General features: G+C 38.7%; 2 protein-coding genes and 1 long non-coding RNA gene across 4 annotated transcripts; 1 reads left to right on the top strand and 2 right to left on the bottom strand.

The window, feature by feature from the left end:
- Nucleotides 1-43: 43 nt before the first annotated feature.
- LOC149045147 (prolactin-releasing peptide receptor-like) lies at nt 44-6,602 on the top strand. Its single transcript, XM_089208023.1, has 2 exons — nt 44-255; nt 4,716-6,602. Exons 1-2 carry the CDS (start codon nt 210-212, stop codon nt 5,786-5,788), a joined length of 1,119 nt encoding a protein of 372 aa, XP_089064149.1. The 5' UTR covers nt 44-209; the 3' UTR covers nt 5,789-6,602.
- Nucleotides 2,065-3,039, bottom strand: LOC149045148 (uncharacterized). The gene is made up of 3 exons (XR_016187082.1): nt 2,607-3,039; nt 2,367-2,512; nt 2,065-2,233 (listed from the first exon to the last, which is right to left on the bottom strand). It is a non-coding gene; the product is annotated as an uncharacterized LOC149045148 (long non-coding RNA).
- An 897-nt stretch (nt 6,603-7,499) lies between the features above and the next one.
- Nucleotides 7,500-23,129, bottom strand: LOC113670122 (immunomodulatory peroxidase). Of its 2 annotated transcripts, none has more exons than XM_089208022.1 (10): nt 22,891-22,998; nt 22,106-22,149; nt 14,603-15,206; nt 12,862-13,102; nt 12,185-12,366; nt 11,246-11,550; nt 9,878-10,461; nt 9,277-9,306; nt 8,407-8,595; nt 7,500-7,831 (listed from the first exon to the last, which is right to left on the bottom strand). In XM_089208022.1, the coding sequence occupies exons 2-10, from the start codon at nt 22,117-22,119 to the stop codon at nt 7,569-7,571; spliced, it is 2,412 nt and encodes an 803-aa protein (XP_089064148.1). In that variant the 5' UTR covers nt 22,120-22,149; nt 22,891-22,998; the 3' UTR covers nt 7,500-7,568. The 2 variants fall into 2 exon arrangements, with proteins under 2 accessions (XP_089064148.1, XP_089064147.1); XM_089208021.1 differs by having other exon boundaries at nt 7,505-7,831; nt 22,957-23,129.
- Nucleotides 23,130-27,791: the final 4,662 nt, after the last annotated feature.

The following is a 27,791-nucleotide window of genomic DNA, read 5'->3' as shown; positions in this document are numbered from 1 at the left end:
TTCTGGATATATTAATTTGATTGAAAGGCTCGCTAATTAGATTAACTTTACAAATACGTAGGCAATTTAAGCAATGTGTGCTATCGTGTTCCAAATGCGTAAAGTGTTAAACAGCAGATGCGACTTTTTGTCAGTTCTAGGTGTGGGAGTCGGAAAGGAAACATATTTTCTTGTTGCTGACATCAAGAAGTACACTCTTGAAAATTACGATGAACACTACAATAAACTCTACAGATACAGAGAACTCCTCTGACGGTAAGTCGAATCTCAAACATTTTGCGTGATTGATAAAGGGCTTTCAAAGAAAGCATAGAATAATGTAGGATGTCATGTAAGCATTTTTTTCCTTATTCAACTATCGTCTACTCATTTTTGCTGTGTTTACAAGGCTGATATGGCAACTCTTTCCGTTAAATTCAACTCTTGTCGTTTTAAACGGCTGTGAATATAAGAAATTCATATATTTGAACTGCGGATAAAGTCATCGATAATATTTCGATAAAGTCAACACTACTTAAGCAGTAGCGAAAAGAAGGCTTGAAAAAAAATTCAGGCCTGTACGGGATACGAATTTCATATATTCACAGCCGTTTATTCACCACTTCACGGGTTTATTTGGAACCAACACAGCGACCAGCTCCCAGTTGGCTTGTTAGTTCAGTTGGTAGAGCACTGCATCGGTATCGCAGAGGTCATGAGTTCAAATCCCGTACAGTCCTGAATTTTTTTCAGGCCTTCTTTTCGTTACTGCTTAAGTAGTGTTCATAACTGCGAAGATCACTTTCATATTCACGTCTTGCCGTTGTGGCCAATGGTCGTTTGAGTAGCATTTTGTCTGTCTTCAACTCGTTTGACGAGATTATGAAACATATTTTTCGCCAAATAAACAATTTATTGTATGGTATGTGCTTGAAAGGAAAGGGTCACTAGAGATTTATGTTCAACTGAACAACGTGTAATTTTACGATTGTCATTCCATGAAATGCTTCGAATGGGAAGAAAGCGAAACGAATCGTTTACATTGAACTGATTATGGTGTTATTTATCAACGTAAAACTGGGAAGACGTGAGAAGGAAGCTCGTTGCATACTGACGTCGCCACGGTATGCAATAACAGGATGCTATCATTTAGCTGCGGTAGTCTCGGTGTATGTTGAAAGGAAAGGCACGTCCTTGTTAAGACATTGCAGCACTGTTTTTCTTTACAGTCGAGGCGTTAAAATTCAGAGAACGTGTAGCATCTCTTTTGTCGCCTGTTTAATCTGTTCATCGCGAAGTTAGTTAGATAGAAAACTAGACCCTGTGAGCAGGGTACCTGGGATAACTGGATGGTACTGGATCCTTGGAATCAAGTGTAGTGATACTACGGGTGTAGGACTAGTATACTGAAATAGTGCGCTCAAGTCTGGCCAAGGGCATAGACCTATTTCAAAACATAGGCATGCTATGCATGCAAGAGTTACTTTTTTGTAGGGTGGGTGGATTACTTGAAACATTGTGAGTGATGTCTACATTCTTACAAAAGGAGAGAAGAATATTAATGTGGGAAAGAACGAAAACAGGTATTTTGTGGTAGATTATGTGTGTTTTGCGAATAAATGTAACCAAAAATAAACTGTATTGGTGCCACGGATACCTGTTAGTACAAAATGCAGACAGCAGACTGCAGACCGGATAAAAAATATAGACTGCAGACTGCAGAGTGGGTACAAAATGCAGACTAAGAATCTGAAGAGTTTTTACGTCTGGTATATAATAACATGTCATCTTACAGCTTACCGAGCGTCACGCAATCGCTTTTCTGCGATCCGCCTTCACGATTATTTGCACTATTGTGGAATATTCCTGGCCCATTTCTTGATGAAAATCGATCGCAATATTATTTCAAGCCTTCAATATAGTCTTCTTACTTTGCGCGCGAGTTGGTTGGTGTGATGTCTGCGGTACAGATTTTACCAACGTAATAAAATTAGATCACGTAAATAACAGTGATGGTAAAGCAAGCTTAAAACGGCAGAAATCGCCAGAAAATACAACGGATACAAAGGGTATGAGTAAGTTTTATTGATTTTACGAGAAAATTGTTCATATTTTGAAATGTGTATCGTTGTAAATCGACCATACTTCGTTCCCTGTACTATTCCTTATAACGTGCAGTTCCTCTCGTAACTTAACACTGAGTCACACAACGCGTGACGCGTTGGCTTTTTCTCGAGACGTGAGCTTGGGCCGCCTGTGACAAGACAATTGCGTAAACAATATTTAACATAATAACATTTTACACAAAAAAACACAAGGTTTTGGATCACGTATTTATTAAAAAAGAATATCCATACAACTACAATGAAAACAAACATAAGATTCACCTTTCTGATCGTGAAATTAATACCATTCGTACTGTTATCGTAGCTACGTTCCTTGCCATCAAGTGAATCCAACATGTCGTCTTTCTTCCCAAGCAGTTTGCATCCATTATAGTTATGTTCTTCAGTCTCACGGTAGTAGCGTTGTTCTATAGATTGCATAGAGTATATGCAGTTTTGTTTCAGATTTCAGATTTTGCTTTTTACAACAAGTAACGTTTTTCAACTAAGACATTGGCATACTTAGCATACAAGGCATTCAAGGCTTTCATGGCTTTCAAGCGTTCGCGACTCAATCCGTTCCAAAATTACCGCTCAATAACATCTTTCAGTGTGGATTAGCCGCGATTAATACGACTTGTATATGCGTCTGTAAGTATTTTGCGCGTTTGCGCCATAATGCTCCAGGAGATTGCAATCCAAATACGTTGAAATACAAAACAACTGACCAAAGAGTTTTATAAGCAAAATCTCGTGATTCATCATGTGACTCGGCCCTGTCTGTGCATGACAACGTCAATCATCATCAAGATAACACGCGTGATCAGCATGTGAACACCTCATTGGATCACAGTTGTCATGCTGTTGAGGGATAACACGCGTGATCAGCATGTGAACACCTTAATGGATCACAGTTCGTTGTCATGCTGTTGAGGGCCCAATGACCTCTAGGTACTATTGCGCAATTTTTCCATTTTGTGGCGGAGGAAAAAAAAAAAAAAAAAAAAAGACGACAAAAAAACAAAGGCATTTTATGACTGGGCTACCACAGGTATCCCAGTAATTAACTTGCACCTTAAAAACGTGTCAGAGGAAATAACTTTGTAGTATCATGGGATCTAAGCCAAAGTAAATCGCACTCAACGCCATCATGTGCTTATCAATCAAATGGCGTCATGCGTCATTGACTTTCTCCCGTCACTTTTTATCTTGTATGCGTGTGACCTTTTTCTTCTGAGGTTAGGGGGCTTCAACATGCAGTCGTGCTTCCGTAGCCTTAGCATTTTTTCACGAGTTTTAAATTCAATAAATGCCATTTGATAGCGAGTCAATAATTCGCTGATTACCAAAAGAGCTTTCGTCATTATCATTACTGAATGACCACTAATGCCATGCTCGTGTGCGTCAATGGCCTCTCTTACTGTATAGGCACCTCTTACAAGGCAACTGAAAGAAAGCCGAAATAGATATGATTAAAACCAATTAATGAAGGCATAACAGGCTAAAAGAATCATTTCTAATGGACTGATTAGAAAGTACTCCCAATAATCCCAGGCTATCTTATTTTTCGTGGGGTTGTTGTCTAGATTCCTTTAAAATCCTATTTGGTTCGAATTTTCGTGCTTTTATGCCGGAATCTAAAGAAATAATCACCAGATACAAAACACTGATTACCATATGAATCAGGAGAAAATAAACGATTTCTTCATGTTGCAGCTGGTTGAGAGACTAAGCCGTCCAGAAAAAAAATGTTGTTCGAGTGTAACTAAAGGTTAGTGATATGATTTTTAACACAGGGCACGGACGCAAAAAAAAAAATACATGTAAATTACTTTTTATTCGACGGAGTGGGAGGGCCGAACGGGAAAATATCTGACTCAAGATCATGAGATACAGGCTTTTCCAGACCGGCTCTCGTCAACTAGTCGGGCCCCATCGACGTCAGCTTTCACTCTGGTTTTCGGGAGCGCTGATTGATTAAAAAGTACTCCCAAAAATCCCATGCTGATCTTATTTTTCGTGAGGTTGCTGTCTTGACTCCTTTAAAATCCTATTAGGTTCGAATTTTCGTGCGTTTATGTATGAATCTAGAGAAATCATCAGATACAAACATTGATTACCATATGAGCCGGGAGAAAACAAGTGATTTTTTTTTTCGTTGCGGCTGGTTGAGAGGCTAAACCGTCCAGACAAAAAGAAAATTGTTGTTAATGATGTGATTGTTAACACACGGGGCGTGGACGAAAAAAAAGTACATGCTAATAACTTCAGTTACTTCTTCTTCACTCGACGGGTGGGAGGGCCGAACGGGAAAATATTTGATATGATTAAAACCGATTAATGAAGGCATAACAGGCTAAAAGAATTATTTCTAATGGACTGATTAGAAAGTACTTCCAATAATCCCAGGCTATCTTATTTTTCGTGAGGTTGTTGTCTAGACTCCTTTAAAATCCTATTTGGTTCGAGTTTTGGTGCTTTTATGTCGGAATCTAAAAAATAATCACCAGATACAAAACACTGATTACCATATGAATCAGGAGAAAATAAATGATTTCTTCATGTTGCGGCTGGTTGAGAGACTAAGCCGTCCAGACAAAAAAAAAATGTTCCTCTGTTTGCTTTACACAGGGCAGTCACCTGGCCTCAGCTCTCTACATAAGACGATCTTCACAGTACTGTATTCGATGACCATATTTGTGGCAGTGGTCGGAAATCTTCTTCTGATCTTCATCATCAAAAGAAGACCAGAAACAAGATCGCTGACTGGTTTCCTGTTTGTCAACATGGCCGTCGCTGACCTTCTGGTGGCTCTGATTGCTATGCCTGTCACCCTGCATATCCTGCACGGTGGTGGGGTATGGGCAACGGGAATGTTTGGAAATGTCACGTGTTCGCTTACGTTTTTCACGTTTTATGTCACGCTCGGCGCATCCATTTTAAGTCTGTTGATTATGTCAGTGGATCGTTACTTTGCAGTTGCCCGTCCTCTTCACCGTTTTGAGACGTTTCGAAAGGCTAGAGTCCTAACTGTGTTTATTTGGTTGAGTGCAATGATTTTCTCCATTCCAGCTGCTATTATTTGGAGGCTTGGTCATTGGCCTCAAACTGAGGGTTTGGTTTGCGCTCCAAAACATGAAGAGCTTGGCAAATTTGGGACGAGGGGTTTCTACACTTACCTCGTTCTAATTATGTACCTGATTCCACTTATCATAATAATTACCCTTTATTCTCGGATCTGCCTCACGCTTTGGCACCGAAGCATGCCGGGTGAAGCTTCGTCCGAAATTGAGAAACGTAACGAGATTACGAAGCGAAGAGTTGTGCGCATGCTCGTCATAATCACTGCTGCTTTCGCTCTTTGTTGGTTCCCGGCTCACTTTTTTCATTTACTTATTGCATATCGTCCTGACCTCTATTGGAAACTTCCGTATTACGTAATGACCCTTTGCTTCTGGTTGGGTCACGCAAACAGTGCGGTAAACCCATGGCTGTACATGATGTTAAACGAGAAATTCCGCATCGCCCTCAGTGCTACTGTACGCGGAAGGGATCCGAATGCGATCCGGCTCAAACAGAACCCAGTCCACCTCAAAGTACACTTCAATCAAAGGCGGCAATTCGTTCAAGACAAGACAGTCAAATCGAGAAAAATCCAAAGCAGAAACATTCATGTGAGACGATATGCACTTAATCCAACCTAATGCTTATCGGACTTCTTCATGTAAAACCGCCATCAAATGTCCTGCTGCCATAGAAAGCGCGATTTACAACATTCAGTAATTTAGAGTTCTGCGTGCGATAGTTTCAGAAACGCTGGAGTGCGATTGATAGTAGATGGTTGTCATTGCCGTTTGACAAATTTTTCAATGTTCTCCCACGCAAAGAGAGTCAGCACGTGAGGGACGAAGAAGATCGGGTGATCCTTTGCCAATATTTCTATGTCGAACCTCCTTACCTGAGAACAGACGCAAGATTCTCAGACAAATTAACTGACTTAGCTATAGTTGCAACGATCCCTCCATCATTTGTTACTCAACGGTGTTTGCTAGAATTGAAAATCCGTAGGGAGACACTGATTGAGCTCTGGTGAGCCCAACCTTGACCAGCGCGTTTTTTTGTTTGTTTTTTTTTTTCGGTTTGGCGGCTCTATTTTATCGAATTTTTTACCCCGTAACCCTTGTGGATATAGTAAGGTTTGGTGCCGAAAACACTTTGTTTTGTTTATTGATAGTTTTTGTTTTTTGTTTAGTATATTGTTGTAATAATCATTATTATAGAATGACTTATCAAAATCATGACGATCAGCTTGAAAAGAGGGCCACCGTGCTCTAGCCAATAGTGTTATCCTAATGCAAAAAAATTTGTTTAGTTCTAAAACTGTTCTTAATTGTAAGTGTGTTTCTTCCACGCCCCACATTTAAGCTGCCAAAGAAAGGAGACCAAGGCCAGAATTGCTTTCTGAGAGCATTCATTACAAGATATAAAATATGTAGAGCTCGAAAAAGCTCACGATTTCATTTTTTTTTCCTTTTGTGCACTACTTTTTGTCTTCAAGCGCCAATAACTGAGAAAGAAAACCTTCCGAGGACATAGAGGCAACCTCCTGAGATCGACTTCGGTCCGCCTGAAATTATTGAGATCAACCATATTGCTCCAATCATTTCTTTGTTAAAAAACAACTGGAGGCGCTCAAGACGAAGCGAAACGAAGCGAGCATTATGAGCAAGTCCTTCCCCGTGTGTTTCTTATCCTTTAAAGTTACCACCAGACTGAAGGCAAGACTCGTTTCCTTTAGTAACCCCAGAAGAGTTAGGTCGAAAGAGGTTTTTTCAAAAACATGCACAGATCATACATTTCTATGTTTGTTTACACACCAGATAATCCTCGAATTCGGACGTGGTCACAATAATTTTTTACAAACCGAAAAGAACCGCGCGGACCCGCAATTTTTTTTTTTTGTTATGGGTCTAGCTAAATCTCAACCAATGATAAAGTGTGATACGAGCATGGGAACGTAATTCTGAGTATATGTATAGTAACCATATTATTATTTGCCATATCTTGAAATGATTAATTGATATCACTTTACAAAAAAGTGTAATAAACGCTTTTATTCATGATTTTAATCAGTTTTCAATCACGCCGTGACATCATACCACAATACCACCGGCATAAGTAACATTGCGCGATTGAGGGAGTCGCGCAATGTTACTTATGCCGGTGGTATTGTGGATCCTTGGTATAATGTCACGGCGTGATTGAAAACTTCAAGATCATATATCAGTCTAATTAAATTACAAATGGTGAAACAGAGAATTAACTCTGAAGTGTAAATTAAAGTGCTATTTAATTTACACTTCAGAGTTAATTCTCTGTTTCACCATTTGTGTTCCCAGTGCTACGCGGCACAACATTCATAATTAAATTACAGCTTGATTCTCGTCTACGGTGTGACTTATTCGAGAGTCTATAGTTTTTCATTTAAACAGCCACGGTGGACTGAAAGCACGGACCTTCACACTCACATATAAAAGCCCAACTGTTAGTGCAAGGCACTGTGTACCATAGTGAAAAAGTGGTATCCGGATGCGTTGCTAAGACAACACAGTCTCTTTGTTCTTCAGTTATCCAATCTTGAGGAAAGCCACGTGGAAAGTTAAGAAATGGAGCTGGATTTGTGTCTCCATTCAGGCGAAAAACACCCTCCTCTTCTAAGTCCGTCACACCAATGTAATATCTTTGCCCTTAGAGAAGAGAAAAGATGAATTGATGAAAAGATATCTCGTGTTAGATTTTGATTCACACCACCTCATTAGTGTTTTGAGGAAGGCCCCTGCTCTGAGCCGCGAGATATACCTACTGCATTAAAGCTATTTCATAATAACATTTAGTTCTACGCAGAGCGAATGTACGAGTATAAATAGTCTGTTAGTCGGAAGCTTGTTTTCCTTGAGTCCTCATTGAAGCTATTTTGGAAATAATTACCTCAATTTTTTTTCTATTTATCCTTCTTTTTCATTTATCTGTTTTTGGAAACATGTTCAAACAAGGGTAATGATGTTAATTGCAACGAGCAATCACAAAGAGAACTTACGGGAAAAGAGACTTCTCAGTACCATCCTTAAACTTCAAAATTTAAAAAAAACCATAAATAAATAAATAATGAGTAACGCTAATATTTTCTCGTCCTTTTCCTTCTATTTCTGTGGGTCTTGAAGATTTGACTGCATTAATATCTGGAGTGTGTTTTGAATTGACCTTTCAGAAGATAACTTGATCATCATTGAAGTTTGTCACACCGTGATTTTATAGTACGTACCATTATCAGGGGCAAGATAAACAACTTCAGCATTCTCTTCAGGTGATCGAATCTCGATAAGATCTCCCAGTTTATTGTCTTTAGTCTTAAAGCTCATACAAAATGATCTTGCAGCCTCGAATGTTAAGGTAGGGGTAAGGAAGAATCTGATACAACCACCTCTAAATGGAACAAAGTCCTGAGGACAATCTTGAGAAAATAAGATAACAAGAAATGGAAATTAATAACAATAACAATAACAGTGATGACGAAGTTGTTTACAATGATGACGATGATGATGGAAATATATATAGATAAAGAACTTCCACTGCATTATAATAGTCCCACATGGAGGAATAATTATTCAGGTTTATGAATCACCATACTTTTTGACTGCCAGTTGTGCACGCCCTATATTGTATGTAGGGAGACGGCTGACTGGTAACCGTCCCAGAAAAAAAAAAAAAAAATGTTTGAAAAGACAAACTATGTTTTCATGAAAACCCTTCGCAAGAAGTAGTGGAAAAGGTAAAAATTGTCATGAAGGAAGAAGTAAAGCTTCACAAGCAAAACTTGTGTCCATTTGCGTTTTTTTCCTTTGTTTTTTCGCAGAAGGGCTAGCTTACTTATCCATGCTTATATCGTGTAGCGTTACTTTATTTGTGAGTGTTTATGTTCGCGTTATCGATATCCGTTGTAGATTCCTTTCTTTTTCTCCTGATCAAGTATATTCGTAATAATAAGCATACCTCTGCTATTAGTTTATAAAGGCAAATTTTAGTGTCAGCATTTGCGATGACGTTTAGAAAACTTCGTCTGCAGCTACATTTTGTTTTGGAATTTGTGATTTATAACAAAATCTTGCGAACAGAATAATGCGGTGCCACATACCTTGCACAATAGGCATACCCGGTAGTTCATCTATGGAAAGTGATGAGAAAGCAACAATCATTGTTTGATACTCTCAAGCCATGCAAAAATGTCAGCAGGATACATAATCAGAAGTTGATAGATAATGCCTTTACAGCGCAAAGCTCGCATCGTATCTCAAGAAAAGACAGTCCAACAAATGAATATTCGATAAAATGAACATGAAGCTATTACCTAAAAAAATGGAACGAATAGTATAACTCATTTTCTTAGAGCAGTGGCTCTCGATCAATTTAACAGAGATTAGTAAGAAACATTATGGGCCTCATGAAAATGTCAATTTGTTGAAGCAATAAATGTCAGAAATTATCCAGTTTTTCTCGCTTAAACGACTATAAGACTGACATGCATGTGCAGCATTTCTCCAGGATTCTATGTCTTCTATAACAGTTCTCATTGTCTCTAACAAGTTACATCCCCTGGAGTGGAGAGACAGTGTAAAACTCAATGACAGTTCATACTATACAAAATACTTCTGCTTAATGACTCGTGCTAAGAAGTGCCACTCAATTATACCTAAAGTGTATTTGAGTTATATTAATCACAGTTAACAAACGCCTACCAATGGGCTCTTCCTCCTCTCCGAAAACTTCCAAGTTCACTCTGGGAATAAAGTCACAATCGATTACAGGATTGTCTCCGTTGTTACCAGTTCGGAGTTTAAAGGCATTTTTCTGAATGAAGATCACGTTGTCTGTATTGTCACAATATACTCGGGACAATGACGTCTTTCGTATCTCTTCAAGCTGAGGAAGAGTGAATGCGGCAATAGGGTCATTTCTTTCATACCAGAATCGATCACCATGTCGCAGATGTCTAAACTGCTTGGTCATAAGACAGGTGAACGTAAAACCTAGCACGCTTCCAAGAGTGGGAAACTCGAAGATGCCGCCTACAAATAAATCGATGTCTTTTGCATTTTCATAGGCTTGTCTCAGTTTCATGATCTCTGGGCGATTTATGGTATTACGAAGTTGACCAAAGTTATTACTTGGGCCTGCTCCACAAATCTCGCGGAATTTTACGAACGTTTGTAAGCCGTGATCCCTACCGCGGTGAATGTTTATTGCCGGAAGATCGCCAACAATACCATCAATAGTTGGTCCTTCTATTATTACACGTTCTCTTATGACGTCAACAAAGTTCCTGAGGAAGAAAATTTCATCATAATTAGTTAACTATTTTATTGAACGTAGGAATCTTGGATTGGTGAGACTTTGAGAAACCTAGTTAAAAACTAGATAACAAGTAGTTCCAAGCGTTCTCTTTGTTAAATATAAATATATTTTTTAAATTGGCCTTGGTTTAACAAAACTTCGTTCTAAACTATCTTGAATCTGGCTAAAGGAGATAATTTTCTGAAGAAACTGTAGTGCTACGTCGGTGAGATTATAACAGGGATATTTGGTATTATCAACTGAGTTGATAACGTAAATTAGTCACCGTAAAGAGTTAAAAATCTGACGTTTCGAGCATTAGCCCTTCGTCAGAGCGAATGGATGAAGGGCTAATGCTTGAAACGTCAGCATATAAACTCCTTACGGAGGTCAATTCTCGTTATCAACTCAGTTGATAATCCCAAATTACCTTGATTGGCGCGAACCAGCACCACTCAGGCTGTCAACACTTCATCATCCTTGCAGCCAAACAATCTCGTAAAACGTATTTTTAATGAGTAGATGCTATGTTTCCGAGTGCCTGTTCACCAGTAAATTCCAGATTATAGCAAAGTATGACAGGAACAAAAAATTGGCACAAGAGGCGCAGCCGAGTTTGTGACTTATATTCTATCAACATTTTGACGTATTTTGGGACTGACTACAGCACACAAGCACGACAATATAGAATATACTCGACGTCATCTATGCATAAGAACCGATCAAAAGGCATGTGTAGTTCAACCTATTGTTTAAACTGCTTTGATACATACTTATCCGGGAGCTGGGCTAGCTCGTTGACGAGACCATATAAGATTTCTCCAATGAGGTTAACTTTGAGTCCCAGTAGCAAGGGGGCTGGATTGAAAAAATCCACTGCAGTACGTCCGCGATAAATGAGTTTACTGGAGCGCCTGACCCTTGAATTGGTAATTAATCCAAAGCTTGATCGAATTAAGGTGTGACCCACTCTCAAAACTGCTGTTCCAAAGTGGTTTAATATTCCTGCATTAATTGATGCATTATATCCCATAAAGAATTTACCAGGTGGCTCCAACAACAGACCTTCCCTTTCCAGCTAGAGCACAAAGCCCACAAACCAAGAACAAAAAAATACAAAATCTTATTAAAAATGCAACGTTTTGTTTGTTTTCCACTTCTCCGTAATATTTTGGTTAAAATAAGCGACTTAGGCTGAAAACAATCTAAAGGAAAACACCCACAATAATTACCTAAGCCCTCGACAATCATGAATTAGAGACTGCGTGAATACCACGAGTATTTTGAAAGGAACCTATGACATGCGTCGATTGGGGGAGCGTTTCATTAACCTTTTGTTGAGATACGATTGTGTATGAGGAGGCAACAGGGTAATAAAGTATCATCAACTGAGTTAATTGGCCACCGCAAATAGTTTAAAAGCTGACGTTTCGAGCGTTAGCGCTTCGTTATTGTTTTGTTGGTGTTGTTTTTTTTTTTTCAACAAAATTTTTTTAGCTGGCTACCACGCGAGTGAAAACGATCTATAACTACAAAGTCTAATCAAACAGTTAACATACAAACTGCAAAATGTCATTGAGAGCTCAGAATTATGGCCGATGATTCAAAAGTTCGGACACATACCCGTAAAACTGAGGTAAAATCGAACAGGGTAATTGAATAACAAAAGTATACTAGCTTTCTTTCTACTTAACCACGTAGCCATAACTCACCACGGCATCACTGAATAACACTTTTAGCCACTCATTGTATGTGATGTGCTGTAATTGTGCTGCCACGATTTTCCTTGTCACTTGGAATACTTTTTCAACTTCCCATTTTGGATTTAATTCGATTAGTTTTTTGGCGATGCGATTGTGCTCTCGAACCCACAAAGTATGCATTGCCATTAAAGCTGGAGATAGACGGGAATAACATTTTGCAGCATTTGCTATACAATTGTTTTAACTTCTAACACTTAATTGTAGTTGAGGATGGGGGGGGGGGGGGGGAATAGATTTTTGGATAACAGGGATCGGCCTTGAAAAGCATGGGATGTGGAGCTTGAAATCATGGTTTGGATTCCAGATTATATTCAATCATGAAACTTTAATCAGCGGTAGTTTTGAATTTTATCGCATCACTAAGCGGTGCAGGACAGAAAGCATTTAGTTGATTAAAACTGTGATATGAAAAAAAAATTTTCATATGTTTACACAATGATTTGCAGGGTATTACTAGCTATTAAAGGTTTTCCAGCGACGCAGTTTCAGATTCAAGCGGAAGTAACGTATGATCGGTCAAAAAATAGAGCTGGTAGCTGGATTTGGATACTCGAAATACAAGTTTTAAAACTGCATACTGCATAAAATGGAGATCCAAGCCAAGCGTTTAAAAAGCTCGGAATTACCTTGGTTTTCATTTACTCTTTCGTCGCCAGCACGGTAACACGGTTTGTCTTTTGGATTTGGAGATCTACAAAAAGCATCTTTCTCAGCGTCTGGAAGCAGCCCACACTGCCGCACTGCAGCTTTTGCGACTGGCGTCACATCCAGAAATCTGCGATCTTCCTGGTCGCGCAGGCTTTCTGCTGTTTCTTTGTCTGAGCCATATACTTGTGAACCGTCGATGTAAGCTGTAATGTCGTTCATCTGGCATGGAAAACGAGATACATTGAAAAAGGTATAAAAGTATATTGAAACAGGCATTTAGGCCTGTATTTCTCATATTCAAGTTGCATGCTATTTCTTACAAAAAAAAAAAAAAACCTTAGAACTTATGCCACAGGTTATGATGAAATTATTTATAATTCATACATACTGAGATTTAAAAATGAAAAGAAAATTCCGCGTAAAATTCATACGAAATACCCAACCAACCAATCGTAAAGCAAACGACTGTGAAAATATATCGTTCTTCCAATCAGAGACGCGAACGATAGTTCCTCACAGTGGAGGTCAACAAGCGAGCAGCTTTCTGTAGAAACAAAATGGAAAAAGTAGTGCCAAGATTTGCTCCCCTTGAAAGAACAATACTTGACCTCATTGATGTGCAGGAGTGGAGTTCAGGAACTTTGACAGTCCGGGCCATAGAAAGTTTTGTCTATACCATGACGTTATCAAACATGGCGTCACGGTCCAATTTTTAAAACTTTAAGCTAGGCTAGTCGCACGTTTTAGTACCGAAATTTTTTCTTTGACATTTTATGGCCGTTTGGACACAGCTCCCTTGATAAAGCATAGAAAGAGCTTCGCTTCAAGAGCAGTTCTAATGGCTTCGGTTGAAATGTGAGGGACAAATTGCAAATCGAAGTCGAGCCGCAATGACTTATTTGAGACGGTTGAGGGCACATACGGTATCACTATCATTTAAATTTGAGGTATGTACGGTTTTTAGTGGAAAAAAGAAAAATACCACGGTAAACCTCGATCTATCTTCTTCACATTTATCAAAACAGAGTTCGAGTGCACTCTGGTTTATCCCAAGGGCACGGCCGTTGTTGTTGTGAGTTGTTGTCTTAGGCCGTTATGGCGTCTTGGCTTCTGCCAGCTATCGATTTTCTTTTGTTTTTCCTTTCATCTCATGGATGATTATATCTTCTTTACAACAGTCCGTCGACTTTATGATAAAGAAGTGTCGAGTAGGACGGTCTACCAAAAGCTTATTCAAAAATTAGCTTTCTGTTCAAATTAAAAGGTATATATCGACAGGGAATCTGAGGAAATTCATGGGTCTGCTCTGCAAGCAAACGAATATTTATCGAGTCTGGAAAAACTCAGATCGACAAAAAAATTATTTCGACCTCAATCAATCTTTATTGTGGACACCTCATCATGAAAACGGCAGCCCCTGTGTGGAAAAAGTAAACCCGAGTGCGCCCTCCAAATCAAGCAAACAATCAACCAGTCGCTATAGCTTGTCGAAGTATGATCCCCGAAATTCTTGCAGAACTACTTCTGGTACGCGACATTTCCTTCAGCATTCAAGTGGAAATTTCAGATGAGATAGAAATTGTTATGTCATTTCATCGGTCAAATAAGGTATCCCGTGGGGGATTTATATTACTACTTGAGATTATTCCTACATTTTTACTTGATCGCATAATCTATAGTATACATACACACATAGCAATTTGTCGTTTCAAAACTTACCTGCTCGCCCTGGTTATTCTGTTTTGCTCTCCTAAGTGGAATACATCTTGCACTTTTATTATTAAGAAGCTCATCACCATCTAGGATGTCGATGTTGGTACATCCCTTTTGATCTTCACATGGTGCATTATTCACTCCACACTCAATACCAGGAACTAACCGAGTTAGAGTTAGGTCATGATCCAAAAATTGTCCCCACGTCATTGTCACGTGGGTAAAGTTTGGAGCGGTGTTGTTTACGTTGGCGTCGGTGTTTTTGAAGACTATTCTGCTGATGTTTCTTGCGTTTCTGAGAAAACCGCCAGTAACTGATTTAACTCGAGGTAGGTTGCCTGGTTGTTGAAACGTATTGGGTGGATCGAGGCGATCGAGACGCAAAAATGGCGATCCGGCCGCTCCGTTAGTTATATTGCAGAGATTGTTGCATGTACCGTCAAAGGTGCGAAATAGAGAGCCCCTGATACAATTCTGCCTCACGTCAAGGCGGTTGCAGTTTGGTAGAAGAAGTGTGTCCGCAAGATCCTGCTGAGGGCTTGATTGCATAACATAGGAACTGCATCGTACTTCCAAAGCAGCGAAAAGTAGAAGTACTCTCGCGATGAAACTGCAAAAGAAACACAAGCATCAGCATAAGTGAGGAAAATTACGCCTGCGTGTTTTATCAGTGACACTGAATACGAGGCTTCGACTAAGACGCACAATCATGGTTCAGAGCAGATAGGGGTGGGAAAGGGGGGAGGGGGGAAGGGGGGAGGGGGGAAGGGGGGAGGGGGGAAGGGGGGAGGGGGGAAGGGGGGAGGTACTACGTTGGTAAAAAACATAAAAGCATTCACCATCAGATCACAAAAGGAAGTAGTTGAAAAACGTTAGTTCTCTCACTCTATGTTGAAATTGTTTCGCGCGCTAAAGAATCCTCATTGCGTGTCGCGCTATATTTTCTGAACCAACGCAATATCTGTTGCAGAAAAGCTAGCTCATAAGATGCTTTTTGATCCTGTATGGTCGATTCATTATCTAACAGCTAAGCAATTGTTATTTCCTTTTATTGAATATCAACGGAGACTTCTCGCATTCTGCTTTCGGGTAGTTGATATCAGGTAGAGAAGCTAAGAGAATGTGATAGTCATTAGTTGCCATGGACGCTGCAATATGCATTGTTTGCGTGTGCGCTCTATTTTATCGCTAAAATTTGCAATCTGGGTAATTGTTTTTCGGAAGGTAGCGGCATGTACTAAACAAGATTTTCTTTTGTCTTTGAGAGCTTTTTCCTCTTACAGAAACAAAGAAAGAACGATTGGTGCAAATAACAACCGCAAATTATTAACGTGTTTTTATTGAAGAAAATGAAAAACCTGAAGGCATTCACCCGCACTTTCTCTTGACGAAATGCTTCAGAAACTTCTAATATTTTTTAGATCTGATATCAAGCTTAAGTTTGCGATAATAAATCTTTCACGTTACACTGACTGTAATGTTATGGTATAATCCAACCGACAGAAAAACACTACACTCCCACGAATTCAACTGCTTTATTAAACAGCGAGTAATGTTCTTAACAAGGAGCGCCTCCTGAAATTAGTACAATACTTATCGTTAATAAACTTGATAAAGCCCATCACAGTCTTTATCCTAGCTCACCACTGACACAATCTCACTGCTGTCTCCAAAGTTTCTTGAAATAAGCGGCCTTCCACAGCAACCATCTCTCGGTATAGCTTTGAAAACAGTCGTCACTCCGATGACAACAACTACTTCTCCTACTACATAAGTGTGTCTATATATATATATATATATATACATATGTAAATGAATGTGGGGGTAGAATCTACCTAGACATAAAGTGCTCAATGCTGTGGTAGCAGAGCTAAGTATACATAAGTTAAAGAATTAAAGAGGACGCATCAGACAGAGGACATCACACGAGAATTTAAGAAACAAGGACTGAACATTTCTATAAGCACCAACCTAAAAATCTGCAACTTCCTCGACGTATCCCTAAACCTCACGGACGGAACCCACTATCCATACAGAAAACCCAACAACGAAAATTTCTACAGCAAAACCAATTCCAACCATCCGCGTACAATAATAAAACACCTACCAGCGGCCATCGGCCGACGAATCTCCGACATTTCCTCACGCAAAGAATTCTTTAACAAAGCCAAACCACACCAGGAAAGTGCATTTAAACAAAGTGGACACGACGAAAAATTTATCTACACTGAACGGAAGAAACCTGTAACTCACACCGTACAGAACAGCCGCAAGAACAGACAAAGACACATAATTTGGTCTAATCCTCCCTAAAGCATGAACGTACAAACAAACATCGGCAGAGAGTTTCTGAACCTCGTCAGTAAACATTTTCCGAAAAATCACCGGTACAACAAGATTTTCAACAAAAATAACAGCTGCACAAACAACCTACAAACCATAATTAAGAAATACAACAGAAAAATACTCGAGACAAGCAAGACACCCTCCACGGAAAACAAATGTACAAAAAAAAAACAAAAAAAAAAACGACTGCCCTCTGAAAAACAACTGCCTCACTTCAAGCGTCGTCTACAACGCCAACGTAACAACAGAAAGTGACATGACCGGAAAGAATTACATTGGACTAACAGAAGGAACTTTTAAACAACGTCACACGCAATGCAAACTTTCTTTTCGGAACAGAAACTATTCAAACAGCACAGAACTATCAAGGCATATCTGGACACTTAAAGACAAAAACACTAATTTTACAATTAACTGGAGTATTTTAGCCACCGCCCCGGCCTACAGCAACAAAAGCAAGTGGTGCCACATGTGCCTCACAGAAAAACTTTATTTAGTAAGAGCTAAGAAGCCGTCTTTATTAAACAAAAGAACAGAACTCATTTCTAAATGCCGCCACGAGAATAAGTTTTACTTAGCAAATTTCGCAAGCCGCCAACAATAGCTCTATAGAATCTTTATTTCACCCGTAGATTAGATCATCACACTAGTGAATTAATTAGCTATTTATCTAATTTGTATATAAGGAGGTATGTTCTTCATTGAATAAAGTTCTGTCTGACGAGCGCTTAGGGGCGAAACTCAGAGTAACAGAGAATCGATGCTTCCTCTTTATATTTTTTATATATACTTTCGAGTCACTCGAGAAGATTGAGGACTGGACGGACAGGGACAAGCAACAAGTAGAACAAGAAATAGAATCAATTATTGACACGAAAGAAAAACAGCTAAAGGAGAAAAAAGAAAAGAAGCTGGAAACTGCGCGTAAGAACAAACAACCGGTGCAAGAGGCAGAACATCAACCACTTGATCGGGACACTGAAACATATGCAGAAGTAGTCAAGAAACACATTTGTCAGAAACTGACCCCAAATAAGTCAGACCCCACAAGAAGAAAAATACCACCTGAAGAACGTGGCCAAAGAAGGTACTATGAAAGATCATCAAGGGACAGAGAGTGGGGCTACAGACGCTACCAACAACAATCACTAGATTACAACCAGCATGAAGGAGGTAAGCGCCAATCACAACGGCGGTATTTTTTAAGCGGTCGCCCACCCGCCAGGAACAGATACAAAGATTGAGATTGAAACCAAACCGAAAAGATATCAACGGAAATTTGACATTGGAACGGAAATGGACAATGAGTAAAGTCAAACCCAAAGAAATGACACGTGAGAAATCCACACAGATAGAGAATATTTTAAATAGACGAACAGTAAACTTATCTGGCATTCAACTTACGCAGTCGGAAACAAACCTTCTACGTAAGGGACTTAACTTTTGCCCAACACCACTGCCACCAGGAAAATATGAAATCAGTAAGGACATTGATGCCTTTGCCCGTAGACTAACCCTTAAGGAATATCACACTCCTGAGAATATAGAAGACGTAATAGACGGCCCTGGATACCAACCATCGATTCTTCAAAAATTGAACCAGAAGGAGCGCAAGGTGTATACTGGACCTTCAAGGGAACCATACCTTAATACATATATTGACAAATTAAGGCAAGAAATCAGTGATGAGACTTTGCACAATCTACGATGTCCACGTAATAATCTAACCAAACGTGAGAGAGCAGCTTTGTTTAGACTAAGCAACAACACGGACATAATCATCAAGCCCGCAGATAAAGGCGGAGCTACGGTCATCATGAATGCAAAGGACTATGTAAAGGAGGCTAAACGCCAACTGGACAATGAAGAATATTACAAGAGAGTAGGAAGAGATCTCACTCTTGAACACGAACAGCTCATAAACCAGTGCTTAGATACACTTATGGACGACGGAGAATTAGAAGAAGAAGTAGCTAAACTCTTAAGACCAGCACAATCAAGGACTCCTATATTCTATATGCTCCCCAAAATACACAAAGTTAACAATCCAGGTAGACCAGTAGTATCCTCCGTGAACAGCAGCCACACGGAGAAGCTATCAGCTTATGTGGACGAATTTTTGAGACCTATAGCAGAAAAGCTACCGTCATACATACAAGATACCACACACTTCATTAAGCGAATACGGAGTTTGGGCAAGTTACCCGAAAAGTGTTACTTAGCAACTCTGGACGTATCAAGCCTATTTACGAATATAGACACAGACGAAGGACTCACTATTGTGGAGGAAGAGCTAGGCAAAACGAACCAGAACAAGCCATCACCGATGACATTATCGTGTCTCCTCGAGAAGGTTCTTAAGCTTAACAACTTTACCTTTGGCAATGAACACTACATTCAAATCAAAAGAACAGCCATGGGAACCAGAGTCGCTCCCAACTTTGCAAACGTATACATGGGTAGACTTGAAGAAAGATTCGTGTACCAAACAGAGTGGATGGACCATATCATACTCTGGGTACGCTTTATAGATGATATATTCCTTATCTGGAAAAGTGATAAAGACTCTTTGATTAATTTCATAAATTACCTTAACAGTGTAGCACCCTCAATTAAGTTTACACACGAAATCTCTGCACATTCAGTGAATTTCCTTGATACGACCGTTCTAAAGGACAATCAAGGCAACATCAGTACAGATGTTTATCAGAAACCAACTGATACTCATCCATACCTCCATTGGACATCAGCACATCCACCTCATCTGAAACGGAGCATCCCATACAGTCAAGCCTTGAGGTTGAGGCGAATATGCTCTTCAACAGACACATTGAAGAAACGAATCCTGGAATATTCGGATGTCTTTGTAGCGTGTGGTTATGCACAACGCAAAGTTCTCCACGAAATGCAGAAAGTGCTAACATTGACTCAAGAGGAATGTTTACAGACCAAAGAACGTGGACCAACAGATCGAATTCCTCTGGTTACTACATTCAACCCCCATACCACATTTATTGCAGAAATTGCTAAACGAAATTGGAACTTTCTCAAATCAAAAGAAAGATTATCACTCATCTTCAACAAGCCACCTTTAGTAGCTTACCGACGACCGAAAAGTCTACGAGACAGACTTGTTCGTTCAAGATTTGTAAATGAAACACCTCAGAATTTGATACCAAAGGGATGTAGAGCATGTGAAAGAACGAAGTGTAGTTGGTGTAAAAAGATCAACCAGACCACAACTTTCACCAGTCCCAATAACAACAAGACGTATACCATATTTCATACAGTGGACTGCCAATCGTCATGGATCATTTACATAATCGAGTGCAACATTTGCAAACTTCAATACATTGGTAAAAGCGAAACTGCATTTAACCTACGGTTAAACAATCACAGAAACCATATTAAAAAGGGAGTGAGTAGCTGCGAACCCACGGAACACTTTTTACAAAACAAACGAACTCACGACTTTAACAATAATGTTACCATAACCATTATAGAGCAAATCCGAAAAGATCATTTAGAGACTGACAAAAAGAAAAAAGTTCTTAGAGAAAGAGAGATTTTTTTGGCAAAGAACATTAAACTCCTTTCAGCCATATGGACTAAACAAAAGAACTGGATAAAGCTTTTACGCGAAAACCTTTATAAAGTTTTAGGTACATAAATTGTTTATAACATCCGTTATAAAGGTTTTAAAACTGTTTACCAATTAGAAACACTAATTGTTTACGAGAGATTTTACTCAGCATTTAATTAAGCAACATGCACTGTACTACGTCACACAATTAACCAATTGCGACTCTGTAACAATTGCATGTTAAGGCCCCTGAGGAAGGCAAATGCCGAAACGCGTCGGGTCTTTAATAAAGCGTTGAAAACGGAAGCACATTCTCCATTGTGCAAATTATATATATATATATATATATATATATATATATAGTAAATGGTTTGAACCCGGGGGTAACATGTAATAGTGTAGTTTAATCGTCCGGGTGAGTGTAGTCTACAACCCGACATCACACAAAGCCACTACTATCAGGACTCTAACCCAACGAGCGCAATTAGAATGCAATACTACAGACAGCTTATCCGACGAGAACAAGTACCTTAACCGTGTGTTTTCAAAGAACAACTACAACGAAGACTTCATCCAACGTAACACTCACAGACCTACTACTACTAACGACAACGCAACTCCTACGACCACAGCCACTATACCGTACATAAAGGGCATACCTGAGAACATCTCACGCATCCGACAACCATTCAATATCCGCGTCGCTCACAAACCTATTACAACATTACGTCAGTTACTGACTAACATTAAAGACAGAGACAAACCGAAGAACAGACAAGGAGCAGTATGTAAGATCAATTTCTCCGACTGCCACGCCTCCTACATCGGTGAGACTGGCAGAAACCTCACAGCTAGACTGACTGAATACAAACGAGCAACGAGGAAAGGCGATGTCGACAATCACATTGCTAAACATCACCGACTTACGAACCACTATTGACTGGGACTCTACGCAATGCCTAAACTACAGCACCAACTACTTTCAACGACCGACCCTGGAAAGCTGGTCTACTAACTTGAAACAGACTCCCCTCAACACGTGTCAACCACTATCGGAACCATACAAACGACTCATTCACGACATTAACATTACAAACGAACCGAACAGAACGACCTAACTTCACTAACGGATCCAAACCGACCAATCACGACTGACCCACGCCACTTGAGTCTTACAGCCAATAACATCGCGGAAAAACTGACCAATCAGTTTACACAAACCGAACTAAGTACATTCGACTGACAACAACCTTTCACTTGACTCTGATGATGATTTCCACTCAGGTTGTCAAAACGTCAGTCACCATTGCCGACAACAGTCCTTCTCAGGACTACACTCACCCAGACGATCAAACTACACTATTACACACACACACACACACATATATATATATATATATTCACAAAGTGTTCTGGAACATTCCAGAAGCTTACGTAAGAGCTATTTTTAGTGATATCACCTAATAAATGCGTGACTCGATGAAATGTTCTGGAAAGTTCTATGGTATGTAAGTCAGCATGACTCAGCAGTCTGGAGATTTCTAGAAGCAACAACAATTACCCATAACAGCAAACTGTACCTTGTTTCTCGCATTTTACGTCTGAGTTGCTTCTCACTCTACACCTGTAAACAGATCAAGATAACGCACAAGAGTTCTTAGTATTGTTAGAGTGTTATAACTTTCACGCTTGTATTATTGTGCCACGATGCTATCACTATTAACACTTAGACAGAATTTACATGAGAGGAAGAGACAGCGAGGGAAAGAGGAAAAGGTAGGGGGGAGGGGAAGGGGGGAGGAAATTATATTTTTCCTATGAACTTTCTTACCCTGTCAAGATCATTTTCAAGCTTGAAATGTAATGGGGTTTCGAGAGCTTTTAATTGTCAACAAGGACTATCTCTCGAGCGTCTTCCTTTTTTCCCTTTTCAGCATTCATGTTCTAATGAGATTTTTTTTCTGTCCTCCGAAATTCACATAAAACAAAAAACATTAAGAGGAGTTGGTAAACACATGAATGTCAAAACTGTTTCTTTTGTATGAAAAATTATTGGTGATGTCTACTTAAAATTTCATTTTCTTCTCATTGATATGACGTCATAGGTTGAAGACAACTGATGCAATTTTCTCTTATCCTTCAATCCTTACACTACCTTTAAATTTAACTAAAAATATAACGAATACCCTGCGTTTACAACTCTATCCCATATAAAACAATCGTAGTCCCATTATCCTGCGGTATATCTCTTCCCCTTTGGAAAAGGGTCATCAAGAGAGCCCTTCGATTTGAAAGAACAAACAGCCGCCAGTTCAAGAAAACAGACCGAAAAACAGATAAGAAAAACTAATTACTATTGCCGTACCTTCGGTCAGAGCTGATGAAGATTGAGTTGAAAATTTATTCGAGGTGTAACAAAGAGTTTTCCTACCTTGGGTATGTCTTCTGCGGAGAACCCCTTGGCGGAGAGTAGCAGGTGTAGAGAGATAGAACTTCTTAAATACTCTTACTCTTGCATGTGGGCGAAGTTTAGCTGTTGCACAGCTATAGAATATTTATAAGTAGAGCTGACGTCTGAACTTATTTTTGATCCTTCGTCATCTTAAATTGAAAAGCAAGAAGAGGTATAATATCTGCTTTTAGAAGTGCTATAATATCGGCGATATACTACTTTTGTTTGCTTGTTTTACGCAATGAGCTCTAATAACCGTTTTGTTTGCCTTTTGACGCAATTCGCTCTAATAACTGTTGTGTCCTTCCAAAAAAAATTGATCAAAAAATTAATCGATCATGAAAATGCCCAATAACGGAGAGGTATTACTGAGTTCATGCAACCATATGAATTTCTATCATTTAAGCTCAAGATGAACCTCTAAATATTTCTTAGGCGCAATCATGAACTAATAGCAAGAGTCTAGATTGTATATTCGTTTGCCCTCTTCACTTTTATCAGACTTCAATTCATCTTTTCCACGTTATTGGAAAAAAAAGCGTTGTCGAAATGAATGTTTACCCAGGTTGTTAGACATTTTCTGTTCAAGTAATCCCAGTTTTTCACAAGTGGCACGAACCGAGACTATTGAGTAATGATACTAGCATCGAGGTGACGATTTGTTGCGAAATTGAGATTAAAATATCTCATTCCCTCTTTTCAACTAAGTTCGTGGCCTGTGCTGCAGGATACAGACCTGCTTACAGCTTACAGTTTGAAGCAACAGCACGAGAGTAACAAGATATTTATACTATAACGATCTATAGCTACTGCCTGCTATCTGATGATCTAGCTGCCAACTGCTATCTATAAAAAGTCACCCAGAACGTCTTCAAATGAATCACTTCTACTGAATTAGGTGCTTTTTAAAAGCAAATGGTAACGATCCTCCGCCTTTCCCTGTACTTGATGGAACATTATAAAAGATAAAATATAAAGAGAAAAAAATTGACTCCCATTAAGAGGAAAATGTCAATTTTTCTCATTAATTTTTGTTAGGGGTGCAATTTCAGGGGGTGATTATCCACTAATTTTATGACATGATTCCGCAATATTCACATATCGGATATAGACTCGAACACGGCATGTGACTATCATCTTTTCTTAAGAATAGAAGCCTACCACTCAAACTCCACGTGTCAGACATTGGAGTACGTGGTGAAAACTATGTAATTTTCTTTTCTTAATATCATTGCTTATTTCAGTTTCATTTCATAACCTCAAGTCCTCGAAGTTTTCGTGAAGAGCTGAATAACATTGATGTGATGACGTTCGCAGTCCGATGTAGGCTTTTGTTCGGTAGGACGTGGACCAGCTAATATATTATTTATTTATCGGTAGGACTTAGCACAGCAACAAAACCATGTTCTTTTCCCTTATCACCAAAGATTCGAGTATAAATTTGCGTATTCAATAAACAATACGAGTGATCAAACAAATAAAGGAAACAGATATATATCTAAAAACTCTAGCTGACAAAGAGTAAGCTGAGCAGCCGATATCGATATTTTCATACGCTGAAAATAAAACAACGGTATTGATGTTACATTCTAAGTAGTTTTTTTTTTTTTTAGCCTTGTATTTAGTAAAATACCCTCTGTTCTTTTGACAGTCCCTCTGCTTAAAATGGTTCCTTTTTGTTTTAGAAACTTTGTAAAGGAACTTTTGTTTGGAAAGAGTGTGAGAATTATTAAGTTTTGTCTAGTCTCTTTGCTTAAGAAGGCACAGATGTTCGATATCATAAGGCCAATTGCTATAGCTGCAGAGTTTCAGTCAGCAGAAATATTCACAAGATGTATACAACCAAGCGAGTATACTCTGCCTCTCTTAAAACTACCTAAGGCCAGCGTACAAATCTTATCTCATGCGAAATATACCATGGATGGCACCAGTTGCGTTAGAAACATGAAAAAAATAAGGAGTATTTCCAATATTGCTTTTCCTTTAACAAACGTATTTAGATAACTAACGTCTTAGAGTCGAATGTGTAAAATCTAGTCATTTGATGCACGAAAGTTGGCTGAGTGTCATTGATCATGAAACAAAGTGGAATAAATAAAAAAACATGTATTTGAGCAACCACTTGTCAGCAATCGCGAGTACACGGGTGAAAAATATTGGGGGTGAAAAATATTGGGTGTTACTTTGATCCACGAAAAAGACATGAAAATCTAGCCTCGGGATACTTAGTCGCAGTAACCTGTGACTCATACGATATCAAATTCTTTTCTCCCCGTACGGAGAGTTTTTTCTCCTGGGAGATTTCTAAGGCAGAAAGGTGACGAGAATTAAAATGACTATACTTTGTGGAACATTGTTTGACATATGACCACATTTCAAGGTTGATTTTTCAAGAAATCCAGGGCAGACATTGCAGAGAGTAATTATTTGAAGCTCAAGAGTAAGAGGATAAAAAAAAAAAAAAAAATTCATATTATGCGGAAACCAAAGTTAGTTGGATTTTTTCATATCTTAGATGTTGAAGTACAGCCAGATATATCGAGGTAGTTGCCTCTTAGTAAATCGTAACGAACCTTGCAGCCGAGTGCGATGCTCTTTATTGGGAAATAATACTTGATTCGCTCGTCACCCGCTATCCTTGCTACTAATCAGTGAACTCTACACACGCGTAAGGTATATGAGGAACAGCTTAAATTAACTGAAAAATATGCTGGGATATTTGTATGTGGCAAGACATTAAAAGCTCTTGTTTGCGGACATCTCCTTTATCCAGAATTTGTTTAACAATGGCACCAGCATAATTTCGTGTTAAATCGAAGTTTTTGCATTTATTATCCTACAACACTATTTCAAAGCGGAACCCAAACGTTCACAAACAGCTAACCGTCGAAAAAGGACATTGACTTTATCAAGTGACTCTCTGAACACACAATTGCGAGGGTCTTTTTGTTTATTTGTTTACCCTCTTCAATTTTTATTAGATTTCAATTCATCTTTTTCTCGATATTAGAAAAAAAGCGTTCTTCTGCACAAGTACTCTCAAGTGGCACGAACCGCGGCAATTAAGTAATGATATTGGTATCGAGGAGAAGAATTCTTGCAATATTGTTATTAAGATGTACGTCGGAAAACTGAGTAATTTTCTTTTCTTAATATCGTTGCTCATATCAATTTCATTTCATAACCCTAAGTCCTCGAAAGTTTCTTGAAGAGCTGATAAACATTGATGTGTTGACATTCTCAGTCCGATGTAGGTTATTTCGGTAGGACATGGACCACCTCATATATTATTAACCTATCGATAGCTTAGGAAAAGAATGTTCTTTTCCATTATCAGAAAAGATTTGCGTATGAATTTGTGTATTTCATAAACAATACAAGTGATCTAACAAACAAGGCAACCATATACAATACACAATTCAAGCCGACAAAAAGTGAGCTGAACGGCCGATATCGATGTTTTCATACGCAGATAATATAACAATAGGAATAGTGTTATATGTTAAATATTCATACATAAATATATTTTTTACCCTTGTATTGAGTAAAATTCCCATTGTTTTTCTAACAGTCTCTCAGCTTAAAATAGTTCCTTCTTGTTTCAGAAACTTTTAAAAGGAACTTTTATTTGGAAAGAGTGTAAGAATTATCAAGTTTTATGACCCTCGCCACAATGACGAGGGTATAGTTTGTTTATTAGATTGCCCTCTTCACTTGTATCAGATTTTTATTTATCTCATTCTGGATGTTAGAAAAAAAAAGCCTTCTCGAAAGCAATGTTTACCTAGGTCGTTAAACATATTCTGTACAAGCATTCTCAGTTTTTGCACAAGTGGCACGAACCGCGGCGATTAAATGATGACACTGCTATCAAGGTGACGAATTGTTTCGATATTGAGATTTCACTGTCTTAATCCTTCTTTTCAACCAAGCTCGTAATCCGTGCTGCAGGGTGCAGACCTTCTTACAGCTTACAGTTCAAGCCAACAGCAAGAGAGTAACAATATATTTATGCTATCTTTACTGCGCTTCTTATATCTCTAACTATCTATAGCTACTATCTCATGATCTAGATGCTATATCTGCTATCTATAAATAGTCACACTCAACCTCTTTAAACGAAAGACTTCTACTGAATGAGATTCTTTTTAGTAGTAAATGCTGATGGTCCTTACCCCCTCGCTATAATTGACTGAGTATTATAAAAGATAAAACATGAGGACAAAAAAAAATTTCCTTTCAATTTATCTAACTTACCTTGAGTGTTTATTCGAACTTTGCTTAAGGTGCAATTTCAAGGTCGATTAACCACTAATTTTATGATATGGTTCCGCAATATACATATTTGATATTAACATGTATCACGTCATTTGCTTAGTCTCCTCTCAAGGATATAATTCGACACGTGTCAGACATTCGAGTACATTGTACAGTTATGTAATTTTTGTTTCTTAATATCATTGCTTATTTCAGTTTCATTTCATAACCTAAAGTCCTCGAAATTTTCGTGAAGAGCTCATAAACATTAATATGTTGACGTTCACACTTTGATGTTGGTATTTTGGAAGGGCATGGACCACCTAATGTATTATTAATTTATGGATAGGACATAGTAACAAAGAATGTTCTTCTCCCTTATCACAAAAAATTTGCGTATGAATTTGCGTATTTCGTAAACAATTCGATTGATCAAACAAACAAGTATACATTTAACAACTCAAGCCGACAGAGTAAGCTGAGCGGCCGATATCGATATTTTCATACGCAAAAAATCAAACAATGGTACTGATGTTATGTGCTAAGAAGTCATATAC

This window comes from Pocillopora damicornis, chromosome 5, assembly GCF_964200805.1.
Source record: "Pocillopora damicornis chromosome 5, jaPocDami1.2, whole genome shotgun sequence".
In the NCBI taxonomy this organism is placed as follows: domain Eukaryota; kingdom Metazoa; phylum Cnidaria; class Anthozoa; order Scleractinia; family Pocilloporidae; genus Pocillopora; species Pocillopora damicornis.
This window is presented reverse-complemented; position numbering and strand designations above follow the sequence as displayed.

What these genes read in the sequence shown, in the direction of transcription:
- LOC149045147 (XM_089208023.1), top strand. Translation starts at nt 210, where the DNA reads ATGAACACTACAATAAACTCTACAGATACAGAGAACTCCTCTGACG. An exon ending in TACAGAGAACTCCTCTGACG is followed by an intron (nt 256 to 4,715) that starts GTAAGTCGAATC and finishes TGCTTTACACAG; the next exon opens with GGCAGTCACCTGGCCTCAGC.
- LOC113670122 (XM_089208021.1), bottom strand. An exon ending in CTAGCCCAGCTCCCGGATAA is followed by an intron (nt 10,462 to 11,245) that starts GTATGTATCAAA and finishes TTTCTTCCTCAG; the next exon opens with GAACTTTGTTGACGTCATAA. An exon ending in TTATCTTGCCCCTGATAATG is followed by an intron (nt 7,832 to 8,406) that starts GTACGTACTATA and finishes CTCTTCTCTAAG; the next exon opens with GGCAAAGATATTACATTGGT.